The following is a 15,230-nucleotide window of genomic DNA, read 5'->3' on the forward strand; positions in this document are numbered from 1 at the left end:
AGCAATTCAAAGTGTTGAATCTTAACAACTTACAGTTTTTAAAAATGAGAGTTGTTGCTTTGACAACTGTGTAGCATTACCAAAAATGTCAATTGGTTATGAGTGAGATATTGACTTTCCAAAGTTTAGTTTGTACATATGCGATCTTGTGATATAACTAGAAATATATATTTCATCTTCTTCCATGATTCCTGGCACAGAGCTCCTAAAATCTTTGTGATTTCCTAAGTGATAAGAACTATAGGGAGATCTTTTGTTAAAATGTTTAGTGCTCCAGTTCCTGAAATAGCTCCAGAACACAAAGGTGAAAAGAAGGTCTTATTATTCCTAACAAGCCCCTTTCAGCCACACCTGAGTTTGTCAATGAAGTTACTTTTGGAAAGCACCTAAGGGCGGAGCTGGTTGCCAGTAGAACCGACCATGTGATTAGAGGGTTGGCCCTTTCAGCCCTCTACCAACACCACCTTCCAAGGCTAGAGTGGCTAGAGATAGAGTTCAGCACTGATGGCCAATGGTTTAATCAATTGTGCCTGTGTGATGGAGCCTTCATAAAGAACCCTGGTTGAAAGGTTTCAGAGATTTAATGGGTTGGATGAATATATGGAGGTGCAGGGGTGGGGGTGGTGCACCTGAAGAGGACATGAAGCTCAGAGCCCATTCCTGCCCTATGCATCGCTTCAGTCTGGTTATTACTGAGTTGTATCCATTTATAATCAACTGGCATATAGGCAGTAAACTGTATTCCTGAGTTCAGAACCACTGTAACATATTATAGAACCCATGAAGGGGGCGCTGGGAATGTCAGATTGATACACAGTTGGTCAGAATCACAGGTAGCAACCTAGACTTGAGATTAGCATTTGAAAAGGGGGCAGCCTTGTGGGACTGAGTCCTCAACCTGTGGGGTCTGAGATTGTCTCCAGATACTTGTAGGACACCTTGCTGGCACTGAAGAATTGATGAATGTGGAGGAAAAAACCCACACATTTGGTGACCAGAAATGAAGAATTTTGTGAATAGACTGTTGGAGAGAAAAAACACAAGTTATTCCTATATAGTGTATTTTTAGAGGCAGAGAATTATGGCAAGTTCAGTTAAGATTGTAGAAACATAATTTTATAATGGTCCAAAGAAACACTACTTGTTAGAGACAGCGCACCAGGCTGGAAAATTTATTCTTGTCATTATCTGTAGAGATGGGAGTACCTTCAGTTTACTTCCCAGATATTGAAATTGAGGAACAGACCTGATCAAGGATTCCTATTTTTCTTCCTTTTCTGCCAGTCATTCGACTGTGCTGTTTTTGTTCATAGTTTGGTTGAGAAGATAATGTTTAATTCTTAAGGTTGACAGTAGAAAACTATCTTAGCATGGGCTTTCTTAAGATACATGTTGATCGTGAGATGTAATAGTTTAGAGCCATATTTAGGAAATTACATTAAAAATTACATCCCATTAAAAATGAGTACTACCCAGCTGGGAAGAGAAGAGAGATATTTTTACTAAATGTTGGGAAGAAGGAGAAAGTCCACTTGTAAATTGGAGAATTTGCACATACAGCATGTGGTCTTCCTAGCAGGAAGCCTCAGGAGTTAAAGTCACTGTCCTCTGTATGGATGGCCCTGCTTAGAGCATCTTGGCCTAGTAATGTACCTTGCTAGCTTTATGGACACATAGATGTTTCTAGTTTATTCTGTTTGTACTGGAAGTAGTGGGCCACTGTGTTTCTCTGGGCTGCAAGTAAAAGCTGATACTGAGATAGTATCCACTGAAGAGACAAGTTTGATGCTTTACCTCTACTAGTTGAGCCCTGGCATGAAGGATGAGGTTGGCTTCCTCTTCTGTTAAAGAAGATGCTGGTTAATCAGCAGATGTAGGATCAAAGCCAGAGGGCCTTTAAGAAACGAGAGGCAGATATTTTTTTCCTGGCAGTAATTTGCAGATGAGCCAATAAGTACCACAGTGTTTTTTTTTTTTTTTTTCCTTTCTTGGTACTCCTTTTTTAAAGAGAAAAAAATCAAATTTATTTCCCACATAAATGGGAAACAGTCTGTTAATATAACCCTTTAGTCCTTTTTTTCAATTAATATTAGTTTTGGTGGGCTACATTTGGTTAATTATTTCATGTCATCCTAAAAGTCAAATTAAGATTATTTCTCAAGAAGAGACTTGAAATAATTCTCCTTCCTTTAAAATCAAAATGTAAAACTGTCCCTTGTATAGGGAAATGCTCCTGGGTTATTCCTTAAGGATCTGACAGCTTCTAACACCAGAGTCTCCCAGAAGTAGCTAAACTCATGGGTATGATAAAACATTTTTGTGTATTTGAAAGCATTATAAGCTCTTTTCAAGAAGCTGGCAATGTGCTTCTTAGATTGTTGTGGCTTTTCCTTTCCTGTTGTCCCTGATGAATATGGTGCTTAGTACTCAGCTAGTGCCGTAAATGCTGGCTGACAGAGAGGAGTGTCCTTCTGTGCTCCCAGGCTAGCTGGTAGGGTGTGATTGTGTAGCTCCCACGCCCTCTTCCCCCCATACTGTGTAACAACAGCTAGCATTTTACCTTGGTGCTTCTTTTACTCTCTGGGTCAAGGAATGTGCTGGTGTTACGTTGGCATTTGAAGATTCTTTGAAGGTTAGATTGAACCTCCTCTCTAACCCTATCTCCTGTTATGTCACAACATAATTGCAAGTCTTCAGGCAGGTGGTTCTTCATCAGCCTTTAAGCCAGAGATGTAGATGAAAACCTTCGAGAGTGGGTAAGAGACTGACATGACCTGGATGTGCTCAAGCATGTTCTCAGCCCAGGCTGAATAGTAGACATGCCTGGGAAATGTCTAAAACTCACAAGGCCCAGGTCACAGCCCACACCAGTAGGAGTCTAGGGAGTGGGACCCAGGTGGTTACTGAGGTTGGCAGTCATACCCTAGGGGCAGATATCTTCACTGCAGAGATTGAAGTGCCGTGGGGTTTTCTCTACTTTTTCTAAAGCTCTGTCTATGGTCTGAATCTTGGCTCATTTCCTAGGAGCTGCACCTGGAACATTCTCTCTTCACCCTTCACTTATGTATCCATTTTCATCTTCTGGGTCTTATCTATTTCCAAGACTTCCAAATGGGCTTCCCTCATAGCTCAGCTGGTAAAGAATTCACCTGCAGTTCAGGAGACCCCAGTTCGATTCCTGGGTCGGGAAGATCCCCTGGAGAAGGGATAGGTTACCCACTCCAGTATTCTTGGACTTCCCTGGTGGCTCAGACGGTAAAGAATCCACATAGAATGTGGGAGACCTGGGTTTGATACTGGGTTGGGAAGATCCCCTGGAGGAGGGAATAGCAACCCACTCCAGTATTCTTGCCTGGAGAATCCCCATGGACAGAGGAGCCTAGCAGGCTACAGTCCATGGGATTGCAAAGAGTTGGATATGACTGAGTGACTAAGCACAGACTTCCAAATAGCCCTCCCAATTTATAATGATCTTCGTGAATTTTCATAGCTTAAAAAATTGCATCCTTATCTAGTAGATACCAAGTAGTGACATATGCCATTAACTGTTTGCACTCTTTCAATATCTATATCATAACATCCAGCCCAGTGACCTCTTTCAATGACCTACACATATCAAATAGACCTACAAATATTAAAATATTTCTGGGGCTTTGGGCTACCCTTATTTAAATGTAAGTTATTATTTTAAAACTTAATGTTTCCTTCTACCTCAGTAGTTTTAAACTATTTTAAGCTATGGATTCCTTTGAAACGGATATAAACTGTAGACCTTCGTCCCAGAAAAGTGCTCATAAGAACACATACTCTGTTTTACATACAATCATTAGACTCTGGAGCGCCTCTGAAGCATGTCCTTGGACTTGTTTTATCTGCTTATTCTCAACTAAGACAAGGCTACATGGAAAGGGACTTTTTTAATGGGGCGAGGGTGAGAGGAAGGTAGTTTGGGAGAGATCTTTTCTTGGGAGCCACAGTGTGAGTATGAAAATAGGGTCTTCTGACAGAAGGATGCCTTTGGCCTGAGGGGAAGAGGGACTCGCACAGGTAGGACATCATCATTCCTTCCTCCCCTGTCTCATCCTGGGCAAGGTTGAGTGCACCGAGCCGTGGGACTCCAATGCAAAGCAGACAGAACCAAATGCATAACTGACCACTAGATGTCACCACAACACCAGCTAATTTGCTGGCTTTGGGCACTAGTTGCCAGAACCGAGATGTAGAATAGCTTCAGCAAGAAAAGCTGCAGCGACTTCCTGTCAGGGTCCTAATTCTGTCAATTGTCTACGGGGTTTGCTTTCATTATTGTTCTTTCAGTATAAGGGAGACAAAAAGGTGGACAAAGATGTATTCACTGTCAGTGTATGGACAAGGAAACAAAAGATAAAACAGACAGGTCAGATGGAGAGTGGGACCTGACTCCAGGTTTCCGATTTCCTCTGGAAATAACATTTTCTTGGACATAGCTCTTCCTGTCTCTGTGAAAATGGGTGTTGGCTGGATAAGCCTTTCAAGCTTCTAAAATAGCAAGTTCGTTTTGTTATGTAACTCACTTTCCTGGTACCGGTATCCATTTTAAGCCACTTGTGACTGTGCTTTCAATAAGAATTTGGGTGATGTGACTGAGAGACTTCCCTTTCACTTTTCACTTTCATGCATTGGAGAAGGAAATGGCAACCCACTCCAGTGTTCTTGCCTGGAGAGTCCCAGGGACGGGGAGCCTGGTGGGCTGCCGTCTATGGGGTCACGCAGAGTCGGACACGACTGAAGTGACTTAGCAGCAGCAGCAGCAGCTATTACTTAACAAAGGGCATTTTCCTTGATGGGGCATTTTTTTTAAGTTCTCTTTTTTTTTTTACCCCTTGTAATACAGCCAAGTCTGTTCCCTCTGTAAACATTAAGCTCACTTTGTTTCCTGGCCACACATTGCACCCTTGATCCCAGTCAAATCTTTTATAAATGCATATATTTCATGAATCTGTCTTCATTAATTTGCCAAAACAATTTTTTGTCAGGATATCCTTTAACATTAAAAATGTATTACTATAGCATTTTATTTTAAAATGAACATAATGAATATTTTTTGCTTCGGGCTAGTACAGTGATATCAATATGTCAAAAACCTAGAGGGAGATGGTTGCCAGCTAATTCCATTTTGAAATAGTTGACAACTGAGTGTGAAAGGAGTTCGCTTCACCTATCTGATTCTTGAGTTTTGAAAAAGACCCTTTGGAAGTAAATAAACTTAACTGGAAAGTAAACCTATGCTTCCGTGTGCTCCAAATCTTGTGACCATTCTGTCAATGAACATGACATTGTTGATATAACCTGAGTCAGAATGGGTCTCTGGGGAGGAAATGACTTGATGTGTTCAAAGCAGGATTCCCTGCTTAGCCTTCACCCAGGGGGAGTCACACTGGCTTAGGGAACTGAGCAGCTCTCTCTCTGTGTAAAAGGGGCTCGAAAAGAAAGGGAGGGAGGCAAGCCTCTTTGAGTCTGTTTTAGAATTCCTGTCGGGACAAGACTGCCATCCCTTGTGGGAAGTATCTGCTCAGAAATGCTGCCTCCTGAGAGCTTTGTAGCAAGGCCTGCAGGGGCCGTGCTGTGTAGTTCAGGCCACAGGACCTGCTTCTCGAGCCCACTGATGTTTTTGTCTCTTACAGGTGCATAGCTTTAAGGGCTACTGGGAAAAACTGAACTCCAACCTGGAATATGTTAAGTACTCCAAGCCACACTTACACTATAACAACAGCGTGGTCAGGAGAGAGTGGCACAACCTGATCTCAGAAGAGGTATGTGTGGGTTCCTGAAAGGAGAGCAAGAAGCCCAGCAGAGTAGGTTAGGTGAGGCCCTTAGGTCATAAAGCTGGCTTAGGTCCAGCACTCGCCACTGTTGCCAGGCACTGTTCATAAGTGCTGCTGATCCCCAGTAGGCAGACCAAGCTGCTTCTGTGATCTCTTTCTCTTCAAGAGGAAATTAAAGTGCAAAGAGGTTAAGGGACACACACAACACATTCATAGTAGAAGTGGTGGGATTCACATTCGAGTCTCAGATGTGTTCTTGCATTACTTACATACACACTGAGGAAACCAGAAGGGAAAGAGACATGTGTACCCCAATGTTCATCGCAGCACTGTTTATAATAGCCAGGACATGGAAGCAACCTAGATGTCCATCAGCAGATGAATGGATAAGAAAGCTGTGGTACATATATACAATGGAGTATTACTCAGCCATTAAAAAGAATTCATTTGAATCAGTTCTAATGAGGTGGATGAAACTGGAGCCTATTATACAGAGTGAAGTAAGCCAGAAGGAAAAACACCAATACAGTATACTAACACATATATATGGAATTTAGAAAGATGATAACAATAACCCTGTGTACGAGACAGCAAAAGAAACACTGATGTATGGAACAGTCTTATGGACTCTGTGGGAGAGGGAGAGGGTGGGAAGATTTGGGAGAATGGCATTGAAACATGTAAAATATCATGTATGAAACGAGATGCCAGTCCAGGTTCAATGCACGATAGTGGATGCTTGGGGCTAGTGCACTGGGACGACCTAGAAGGATGGTATGGGGAGGGAGGAGGGAGGAGGGTTCAGGATGGGGAGCACATGTATACCTGTGATGGATTCATTTTGATATTTGGCAAAACTAATACAATTATGTAAAGTTTAAAAATAAAATAAAATTTAAAAAAAAATCTATAAGTTCCCAAATTTGTGGTTGCTAGGAGTTAAGGAGGGCTCCCCTGATGGCTTAGTGGTAAAGAATCCACCTGCCAGTGCTGGAGACGTGGGTTTGATCCCTTGATGGGAAAGATCCCCTGGAGGAGGAAATGGCAACCCACTCCAGTATTCTTGCCTGGGAAATCCCATAGACAGAGGAGCCTGGCTGGCTACAGTCCATAGAGTGACAAAGAGTCGGACACGACTGATCAACTGAGCACAGACAGATGGGTTAGGAATGGTTGAAAGCAAAAGAATGAATATGACCCCTATAAAGGGGTAACACAAGGGAGATCTTGGGGGTGATGGAGCAGTTCTGTCTCGGGATTATGGTTGTACATTGTCATATGTGAATCTATACATGTGAAAAAATGACAGAACTGTGTGCTCACTGATTTGGGTATTGTACTATTGTTGTTTATATAAGATATGAACACTGGGAGAGACTGGGTGAAGAGTGTGTGAGCTCTCTCTGCAGCATTGTTGGATATAGTTATAGTGTTATTGTATTGATATATAAAATATAGTTGGACTTGCAGCTCCCTGAAAACTTGTAATAGTTTCAGAATAAAAGTTTTTTAAGCCAATTTTTTAAGAATCTAGGTGTTATGATTACCTTGAAAGAAAGTCTCCTTTTTTCTGAACTCTTAACTATATTGTATTATGACCTTAATGTGAAAAATGTCACCCACAAAACCTTCACCTTCCATACCTCTGATGTATTTTCACTCCTAGAAAACAGGAAAAAGAAGGTCTACGGTGTATGTGAGAAATATTCTTGATAATGCAATAAAGTAAGTAAAATGAAGGATTATTATAGCTATAAATGGCTATCTTTTGTAATTACTTTGCTGGCTGCCTTTCAGGGAAGTAGCATATTACTTTTGTTGTATTCTCAATGAGATGATGCTGTCAGCACCGCCCGAGCCCTGTTTTGGAGATTGGAGCTAGAGTTTCTTGTAGGAAAAGTTTATATGTTAAACCTTTTAGATTTGCATCCTGGGGATGGATGACTCAGAAGGAATAAGTGGTAATGAAAGCTCTTACTAATAGAGCACTTTAAAGGGGTACAAGTAGTGGGTTGATTTTAAATAAGAGTTAGTCGGCTGGTGAACCTGCTCTTATTTTGAAAACATGTTTTCTGAGTAGATGAGTCATCTCGGAGTGCTACAAGCATAGGCCCCATTCCAACCCCTGTTCTATTTTCTGTTCCTATTATTTCCAATAACTGAGAGCTGCAATTGTTCTAAATTACCGTCATTGTTTGCACTAAAGAGTTTTGAGATTTTATAATTGCTTAATGTGGCTTTTGCCAAGTTGATTAAAGTTTTTGAGGTTTTCAGCAGCCTGAGAACAGTCTCTGCAGTGGTTTTATGGGTTTTTAAACGACAGTATCTTTGTATGGTATTGTGGGTTTTTAAAAATTTTTTTTTATTAATGTTTCCTGTGTGAATAATGTTGGCTAATTTTTCTTATAGGGTGATTTCTAACGTAGAAGCAAAGAATTTGGGTAAGAAAAGACCTATAACAAAGTCTTCTGATTTCAGTCAGTTGTTTGTTTGTAACACCATTCTCCCACTGTGGGTTGGCAGGGAAGTCACTTCCACTAGCTCAGTGAAGGCAGCACCCTTTACTATCTTCCTGTCAGAGCGACTCCCAGTTTCTTCCATGTCTCTCTTGGCACCAGGTCCTTTGGGAACAGCTGCTGAATGTGCTTTTGCTGTAGGACTCCCTGACTGTAGGTTTTCCTCCTATTTCCCTGTAGAACTGATCTAATTAACATGCTCGCTGGGTGTACTTCCCTTGGCCTAGAGCTGTTCTCTCTCCAGCTATCTATCTGTGGGACTCTTTCACACCTCTTAAAGGTCAGCCTCACTTTTTTTTTTTTTAAGCTGTTATTTTTATGTTGTTTTATGGGCTTGGATGTTGAGTTATATGCTGGGTGACCCTAATGGAAATTATTTTATACAGTGCTTTGCTGCACATCCTGCAGCTGTGCACACAGCCCACGTGAGCAGTGAAGTCACTTAGCAGCCCTGGGGGAACAGGTCGTCCCGGCCTGAAGCCAGGGTTCTGCCACCAACCCCAGGCAGGAGCCAGGGGTTGTGAGCATGCTTGCAGGCTCCCCTTCTTGCATCACTCGGGGATTTGTAGTATGGGAAGTGTGACTGGTCTGGCTGAGGTTTCTGTGTCCTCTGTTCCCACGTCTGGTTAGAGCTCCTTCCGCTCCTGAGCTTCAGGGCTGTTTGCATCTGTTACTAGTCATTCTCTCTTGATGCACTTTAGGGAACTCGCTGCTTCCTCTCACATTCTTTGTTTGTGCTAGTTTCCTAGGAAGAAAGTCACTGTCAGAAGCGAACATTCTTTGTGAAATGCGGAACAACCATGAAAACTGCTGGGCTCTAGTTTTGAAGTTTTCATCATGAAGGTTGTGTAGGATCCAGTTAGGATTTATCCCAAGTGGTCAAGAAGCATCTGTGCCCTCCTGAAAGGAGTCCTCAGCTCCCTGACCAGGGCAATTCTACCTCTTGACCAGCACTGTGACTCAGGTTCTGGCAGAGGAAGATGGGGCATGAAGGTGCTCTAGGAGATCTTCCTAGAGACAGTGTTTGCCTGCCCCTCCAGTCCTGCTGGCACAGTGCAAATCATGGTGGATAAAGTGCCATTTGGTTTAACCTTACACGCCACTTTTCCATCTCAGTCTAACTACATTTTCAGTCCTATAATGTGCCAGTTATTATTTGCCTCAGTAATTGACTGCGGTGACTGGTCCCCTCACCTCAGTAATTCTATAAACTACAAGTTGGAGTCAGAAAGAAGGGAGTCACGTGATCCTTCCACTCAGTCCCTGTTCCTGGGTTTGCCACTCCTTAGGTTAAGAGAGGACCTGAGTTGTTTAGTCTCCTGTGAAGCAGAGGATCTCAGTGACAAGTCTCCACATTGAAGAGAAATTGAAGCCAGAGGGTATTGGTGTTGGCAACGTGTTCCTTGTGTTCTCTCTCTCTTTCAGTCTGCGCCTCTCTCTGCTTCACAGTGCTCCCTGCGTATTACCTGAGTGATAAGTTGCAGCGTGTAGGGCAAGGTCACACTGAAAGAGAAGTTTTCATCCCGTCAGGAAAGTGTTATAATTTCCCCAATGACTCAGAGAAGGGAAGCCCAGACTGAGGCCTCTTCCTTCTGGTCATTTCCTAAAAACACCCTGCTTGACGATCGCTCTGTTTAATTTCAGAGCCAAGATTAACACCCCTCTTCCAGGAGGAAGACACCCACCAGCAGCTGCTTATCGGGCTGGTAAGTAGGACGTTTGGTGCTGGCAAACAGTGAGCTCCAAGGAAAGGGGAGAGGACTAGATTGTATTTCCCATTCTGATCTTGTTTTTCATCCATTCTGTCCACATATGGTTGTTGCCATCCACCCACTGTAGGCCCTGTGTGTTCAGTAGTAAGGAACACATACATAATTTCTGCCCTCTTGGTATTTGTAGTCTTGTGAGAGAAACACAAATTAATCAGTCACCCCAATAAATGTATAATTATAATGCATCATAAAGAAATGTATAGCACTGAGAGTATTTAAAACAGGAAAGACCAGCATCTCTGTGGCCTTTGTATTTGGGTTTAAAATACAAAGGAATAAAGTATTCTTTCTCAAGAGGTCTTACCGGTAGGAAGACCAAAGATGTAAATCAAAATAAATTAATTGAAGAGCAGAATTGGCAAATAAATCCAAAATCTTAAAAACAACAACAACAACAAACAACTAGTTAAACATCTAAATCTGAAAAACATCTTTAACTGAAAAACTAGTTTTAAAAAAATTTAATAAAATATTTTTAATGCTGTGCAGGCTTAGGAATGGGATAATCTATTACCTTAGATAAGGCTAGTTTAAAAATATGAGAAAAATATGTGTAAATACATAGCCATACACTTAAAAATTCTAGTTAAACAATGTTTCCTTGGCAAATAGAAATTACAAACTTGAGCCAAGGAGAAATAGAAAACTTGAATGTATAATAACCATAAAATAATTTGGAAAAAATGTCAAAGATTATCTCTAAAAAAGGCCCCAAGTTATCTAATAAGTTAGTTCTTTCAAACTTTTAAAGACCAGATTATTCCTATATTATGTAAAGTATTTCTGAAGAAAGATGGGAAGCTTTTTACTCACTTTAAAAAGCATGATCTTTAAACCAGAATCTGACAGTGACCACTTTTACTTGTGAATATAGATCCCACAGGCTTAATTAAAATACTTTCCAATACTTTGTTTGAAAATACAACTTGGCCACATGGGCTTATTTCCAGGAAGGCTTAATATTAGAAAACATATTAATGTAGTTCATCATATCACTGAGTCCAAGAGGCAAAAATGATTCTATGAATGCTAAAAGTTGATGAAAGTATAATTCCACTCTTGGAATTTTAAACAAAGTTTAGTCTAATCCTAGTAGCGAACGTCCTTCTTAATCTCACTTTGGAGGCATTCCTATGAAAATCAGAAAGAAGCTAGGTATACTTGCTATTGTCACTGAAATTTTACATTATTCTAAAAATTCTAGCCAATGAAAGAAGAAACAAGAGTAAAAGAAGATGGTATAATTGTCTAATGAAACAACAAAATAATCAACTGGGAAAATGGAAAGTAATAAAATTAAAAAATAAAGAATAAAAATAATGTGAGTTAGTAAGCTGACAATGCTATATTTATTTTCATTTTATTAGAATTAACCAGTTAGAACAGATAATGAAAAACAGTGTATAATTTCCAAATCTTTAGCATCTAGCTTTAATGAAATTACAAACAAAAAGCCAATGAAATTTCTCTGACAATTGACTGAGTGACTCACTTAACAAAATAAGAAAGAGTGGGACCGACATTATGAGATATCTAAATGTGCTTTTGATCTGCAATAATTGGAAAAATATGGCACTAACACAAAGATATGAAATTCTGATTTAATTTTGAATATTTGGTGAATGATAAATGAAATATTTAAAAATCAATGTGAAAAGAAATTATTTTTAGTCAGATCAATCAGTGGTTGACTATTTTGAAAAGTCAATTAAATTCGATTTTTCCCACCCCAAATACCACTTTATACCATAGAAATATCAGATTAAGGAATCTAATATAAAAATTAGTATAATGTATATATTATTTAAATAAAATTAATATATAAATATAAAAAATTAAACTGTGAAATAATTTGAATAAAATAAGTAGACAAATAATACTGAGAAAGCTTTTCAAGTGTATTATTGAATATAAACATATTATAGAAGATTGATTGAAATCTTGAAACAGAACAACAATAAGGCAAGCAATAATATTTAGAAAAAAATATTTGCCACATAATGTGATAAAAGGATAACATTTGGCATATAAATAAAGCTTATAAATCAGTAAGAAAACAACATACCAGAAGGGAAATGGACAAAAACTGTTACCAATGAATTTTCAAAAGTTAGTTTAGGCTGAAAATATCTCGAGTTGGGGCAGAGAAAGAAAAACAATACTTAACATTGCTATAACCAAATGACAAACAGAATAAGTATTTGTTTGTTGTTTTTGCCTATCAAATTGACAAAAATTAAAAATTATATTAGGAAGGGTCATAGTATGGGGGATTTGACAGTCTCATCCAATGGAATTTGAAATTAGTATTAATATAATCTCAGTAGAAGGCATTTCAGTAATGTCTCTGTTAAGTCTAAGTACAGGACCCAAGAAATTCCATTTCTAGGAATTTAGCCTGACAAAATAATCAAGGATATGACAAACAACCCTTGTATACAAAGTTTTTGGTGGTATTATTAATAGTAATAAATATTCCATATGTATAAGAAGGGAATAAACAGTTCAATTATAGTATTTTTTCATAAAATTGGTTACTGTACAACTATTACAACTAGTGTGATAAAGAATATTTAATGACAAACTATTAAATAAAAAAGCAGATTGTAAAATATTAGAATGACTATACACCCTGGAAAAAAGGAAAGTAAAAAACCAAAATGTTAATATAAATGGTAGGATTATGAGCAATGTAAGTTTTCATCTATATGATCATTATAGAAAAATTAAAATGGGAAGAATATGCATCATATTTCATGCAGAAAAAAATAATGTTTTTTTTTTTAAAAGCTTTATCATTTAATACATGCAGGAGACTGAAATAATATACCACTCTGTCTTGGCCCAGGATGCCATGGGCTTAGTTTTGCCCAGGGTGTCTATTATAAATCTGCTTAGATATTAATAGAAGATACATACATACATGTGTGTGTGTTGTTAGTTGTACAATTCCCATGGTGTTTATTGGTACAAAGGTTTCTCTAGCCAAGAGGGTCTGTTGCTGAGCAAGGCATTTAGACAAAAGAGACAAGAAAAGGAAGAAGGGAAGAGAAAAGCTAGGAATGCTACACTAACTGGGGAGCCCCAGGGATGGTCCTAACAGTGCGACTATAGAAACAAGCCCATTTGGAGGCACTAGAATAAATTTTTCCATACCTTTGCATGTCAGGGAACTGCGTGGAATGTATAAGCCATTGCACAGAGGGAGGTACCTAGGGCATTTCCTTTTTATTCCAGCCTCTGTCCTTCCAAACATCCAAACCCTGTTCCTTCCCGTTAGCATAGACTTTCCATGTTTAGAGTTGCTCCTGTTAGTTCTCCAGAGCCAGGAGCAGGAGACTTCAATCCTTTGGTAGATCCCAAAGCTTTTGACTGCTGAGCCTAGTGATTTCCACTGACTAACTTCCACTGGCTGCTTTGGAGAATTCCTAACAGTCAGGCAGCCTGACTCTCAGCTGCTCACTGGGCTTTGGGTGTATCATAAGTCATTCCTCTTGAGGAAAATGGTAGTGCCGCCTGATTTATGCCCATCAAAGGAACATCATGGGTTATACATTTCTGCTAGTGGGATCTTCAGGTCCAATATTTTTCATATTAATAGGGAATGTTAATAAATGAATTCAAACCACTTGCAGGTGTGAGTGGGTAGGTTGTGACTTATCTACATTCTGTTTTCAGATGGTGTCTGAACTAAGAGAGCATCTTTTGAGACATCTACAGGGTGTAGAAAAGAAAAAAATTGAACAGATGGTTCTGGACTACGTTTCAAAACTGGTTGGTTTTGCTTTATCTTCTCTACCCGTGCATCCTTCCCCCAACCCACCTCCTTGGTCCCCTGGTGTATAGTTTCCAGTATGTGGTTCAGTATGTTTTTCATATTAGGATTTTGGATCTCTCCTGTCCTCAAACCTGTATATATGATGCTGTAGATTGAAGAAAGGGGGAAAAGAACCAAAAAACAAGGAGAACAGGCCTTGGAAATGGTTTATTTTTCCCTTCCAGTAGTGGTTATATATGTTTATGGAACAGTGCATATATATGTTTACATATGTATGGAACAGTGATGAATTCAGCATGGGTGCCAAATGTTCATGTCATCTTGGCATTTTCCAGCTCCTTATTAAACTGTAGGTAGTAATTTCTATACATGGAGGTTTATGCAAACGTGAGAGAACTTGAATTTCAATTCTTAATTAGCTCCAACAGCCTAATTAGGCGAGATTCCAGCTCAGTTGTATAAATACTACCACGTTAGAATCTGCAGGTGAGATTGGCAGCTCATTCACTGGGTAGCCACTCATTGAAATTGTGTGATCGAACTTAATAACACTGATCCTTGTGTAAACAGAAGTGATGAGGCTGGATTGAAATTTGAGCCTGTCTTGGTATCATTCAAAATGCGTATGGAACTGAGGCCTGACCCTACTTAGAATCTAGAAATAATATGATAGATAAAAATTTTTTTAAGTATTTAAATATAAAGAAAGAGAAAAAAAAAAACTCCAATACTCCATTTCTCTAGTTTGGATAGGACTAGTGTGTAAATATGAACAAATATTTTTGCATTGAACTCCAGAAGATTCAATTTATTGGATATGGCCCTGATTTAATTTCATGTTCAATTTTTATAGTTTTCCCCTTTTATTGCAGTCACTGATATCTGTTTTTAAATGATATATTTGAATTTCTACAGCAAAGTTTGAGTTTTATAGTTTTTAATATATTAGGAGAGGTTGGTATTTGCATATACTAATGTGTACAAGCAGGGCATTGGAACTTTCTTAGGTAATAATTCTTTGTGGTAGAAAAGGAGCTCACTTTACAAATGTGTTACTGATCTTTCTTATGTTGATACTGACTTGATTTCACTGTCCTTTAAAAAAAATTTTTTTTTTGTTTATTTATTTTTGATTGTGCTGGGTCTTCATTGCTGTGCAAGCTTTTCTCTAATTGCAGCAAGTCGGGGCTACCCACTGTTGCAGTGTGTAAGCTTCTCATTGCGGTAGCTTCTTGTTGCCAAACGCAGGCTCAAGGGTGCATGGGCTTAAGTAGTAACAGTGCATAGGTTCAACAGTTGCTATCACCAAGCTCAAGAGCACAGGCTCAATAGTTGTGGCGCACGGGTTTAGTTGCTGTGC

The 15,230-nt window shown here is 39.3% G+C and overlaps 1 protein-coding gene across 4 annotated transcripts in view; it reads left to right on the forward strand.

Annotated features, from left to right (window-relative positions):
• GSAP (gamma-secretase activating protein) overlaps positions 1–15,230 on the forward strand; it is a 101,126-nt gene that overhangs the window by 68,621 nt on the left and 17,275 nt on the right. For all 4 annotated transcript variants that reach the window (XM_061413864.1, XM_061413865.1, XM_061413866.1 and 1 more), the window contains 5 exons: positions 5,664–5,792; positions 7,471–7,529; positions 8,214–8,245; positions 9,965–10,026; positions 13,771–13,866. In XM_061413864.1, the coding sequence (XP_061269848.1) occupies positions 5,664–5,792; positions 7,471–7,529; positions 8,214–8,245; positions 9,965–10,026; positions 13,771–13,866 (378 nt within the window). The remainder of the gene's footprint in view (positions 1–5,663; positions 5,793–7,470; positions 7,530–8,213; positions 8,246–9,964; positions 10,027–13,770; positions 13,867–15,230) is intronic.

This window comes from Bos javanicus, chromosome 4, assembly GCF_032452875.1.
Source record: "Bos javanicus breed banteng chromosome 4, ARS-OSU_banteng_1.0, whole genome shotgun sequence".
NCBI lineage: Eukaryota > Metazoa > Chordata > Mammalia > Artiodactyla > Bovidae > Bos > Bos javanicus.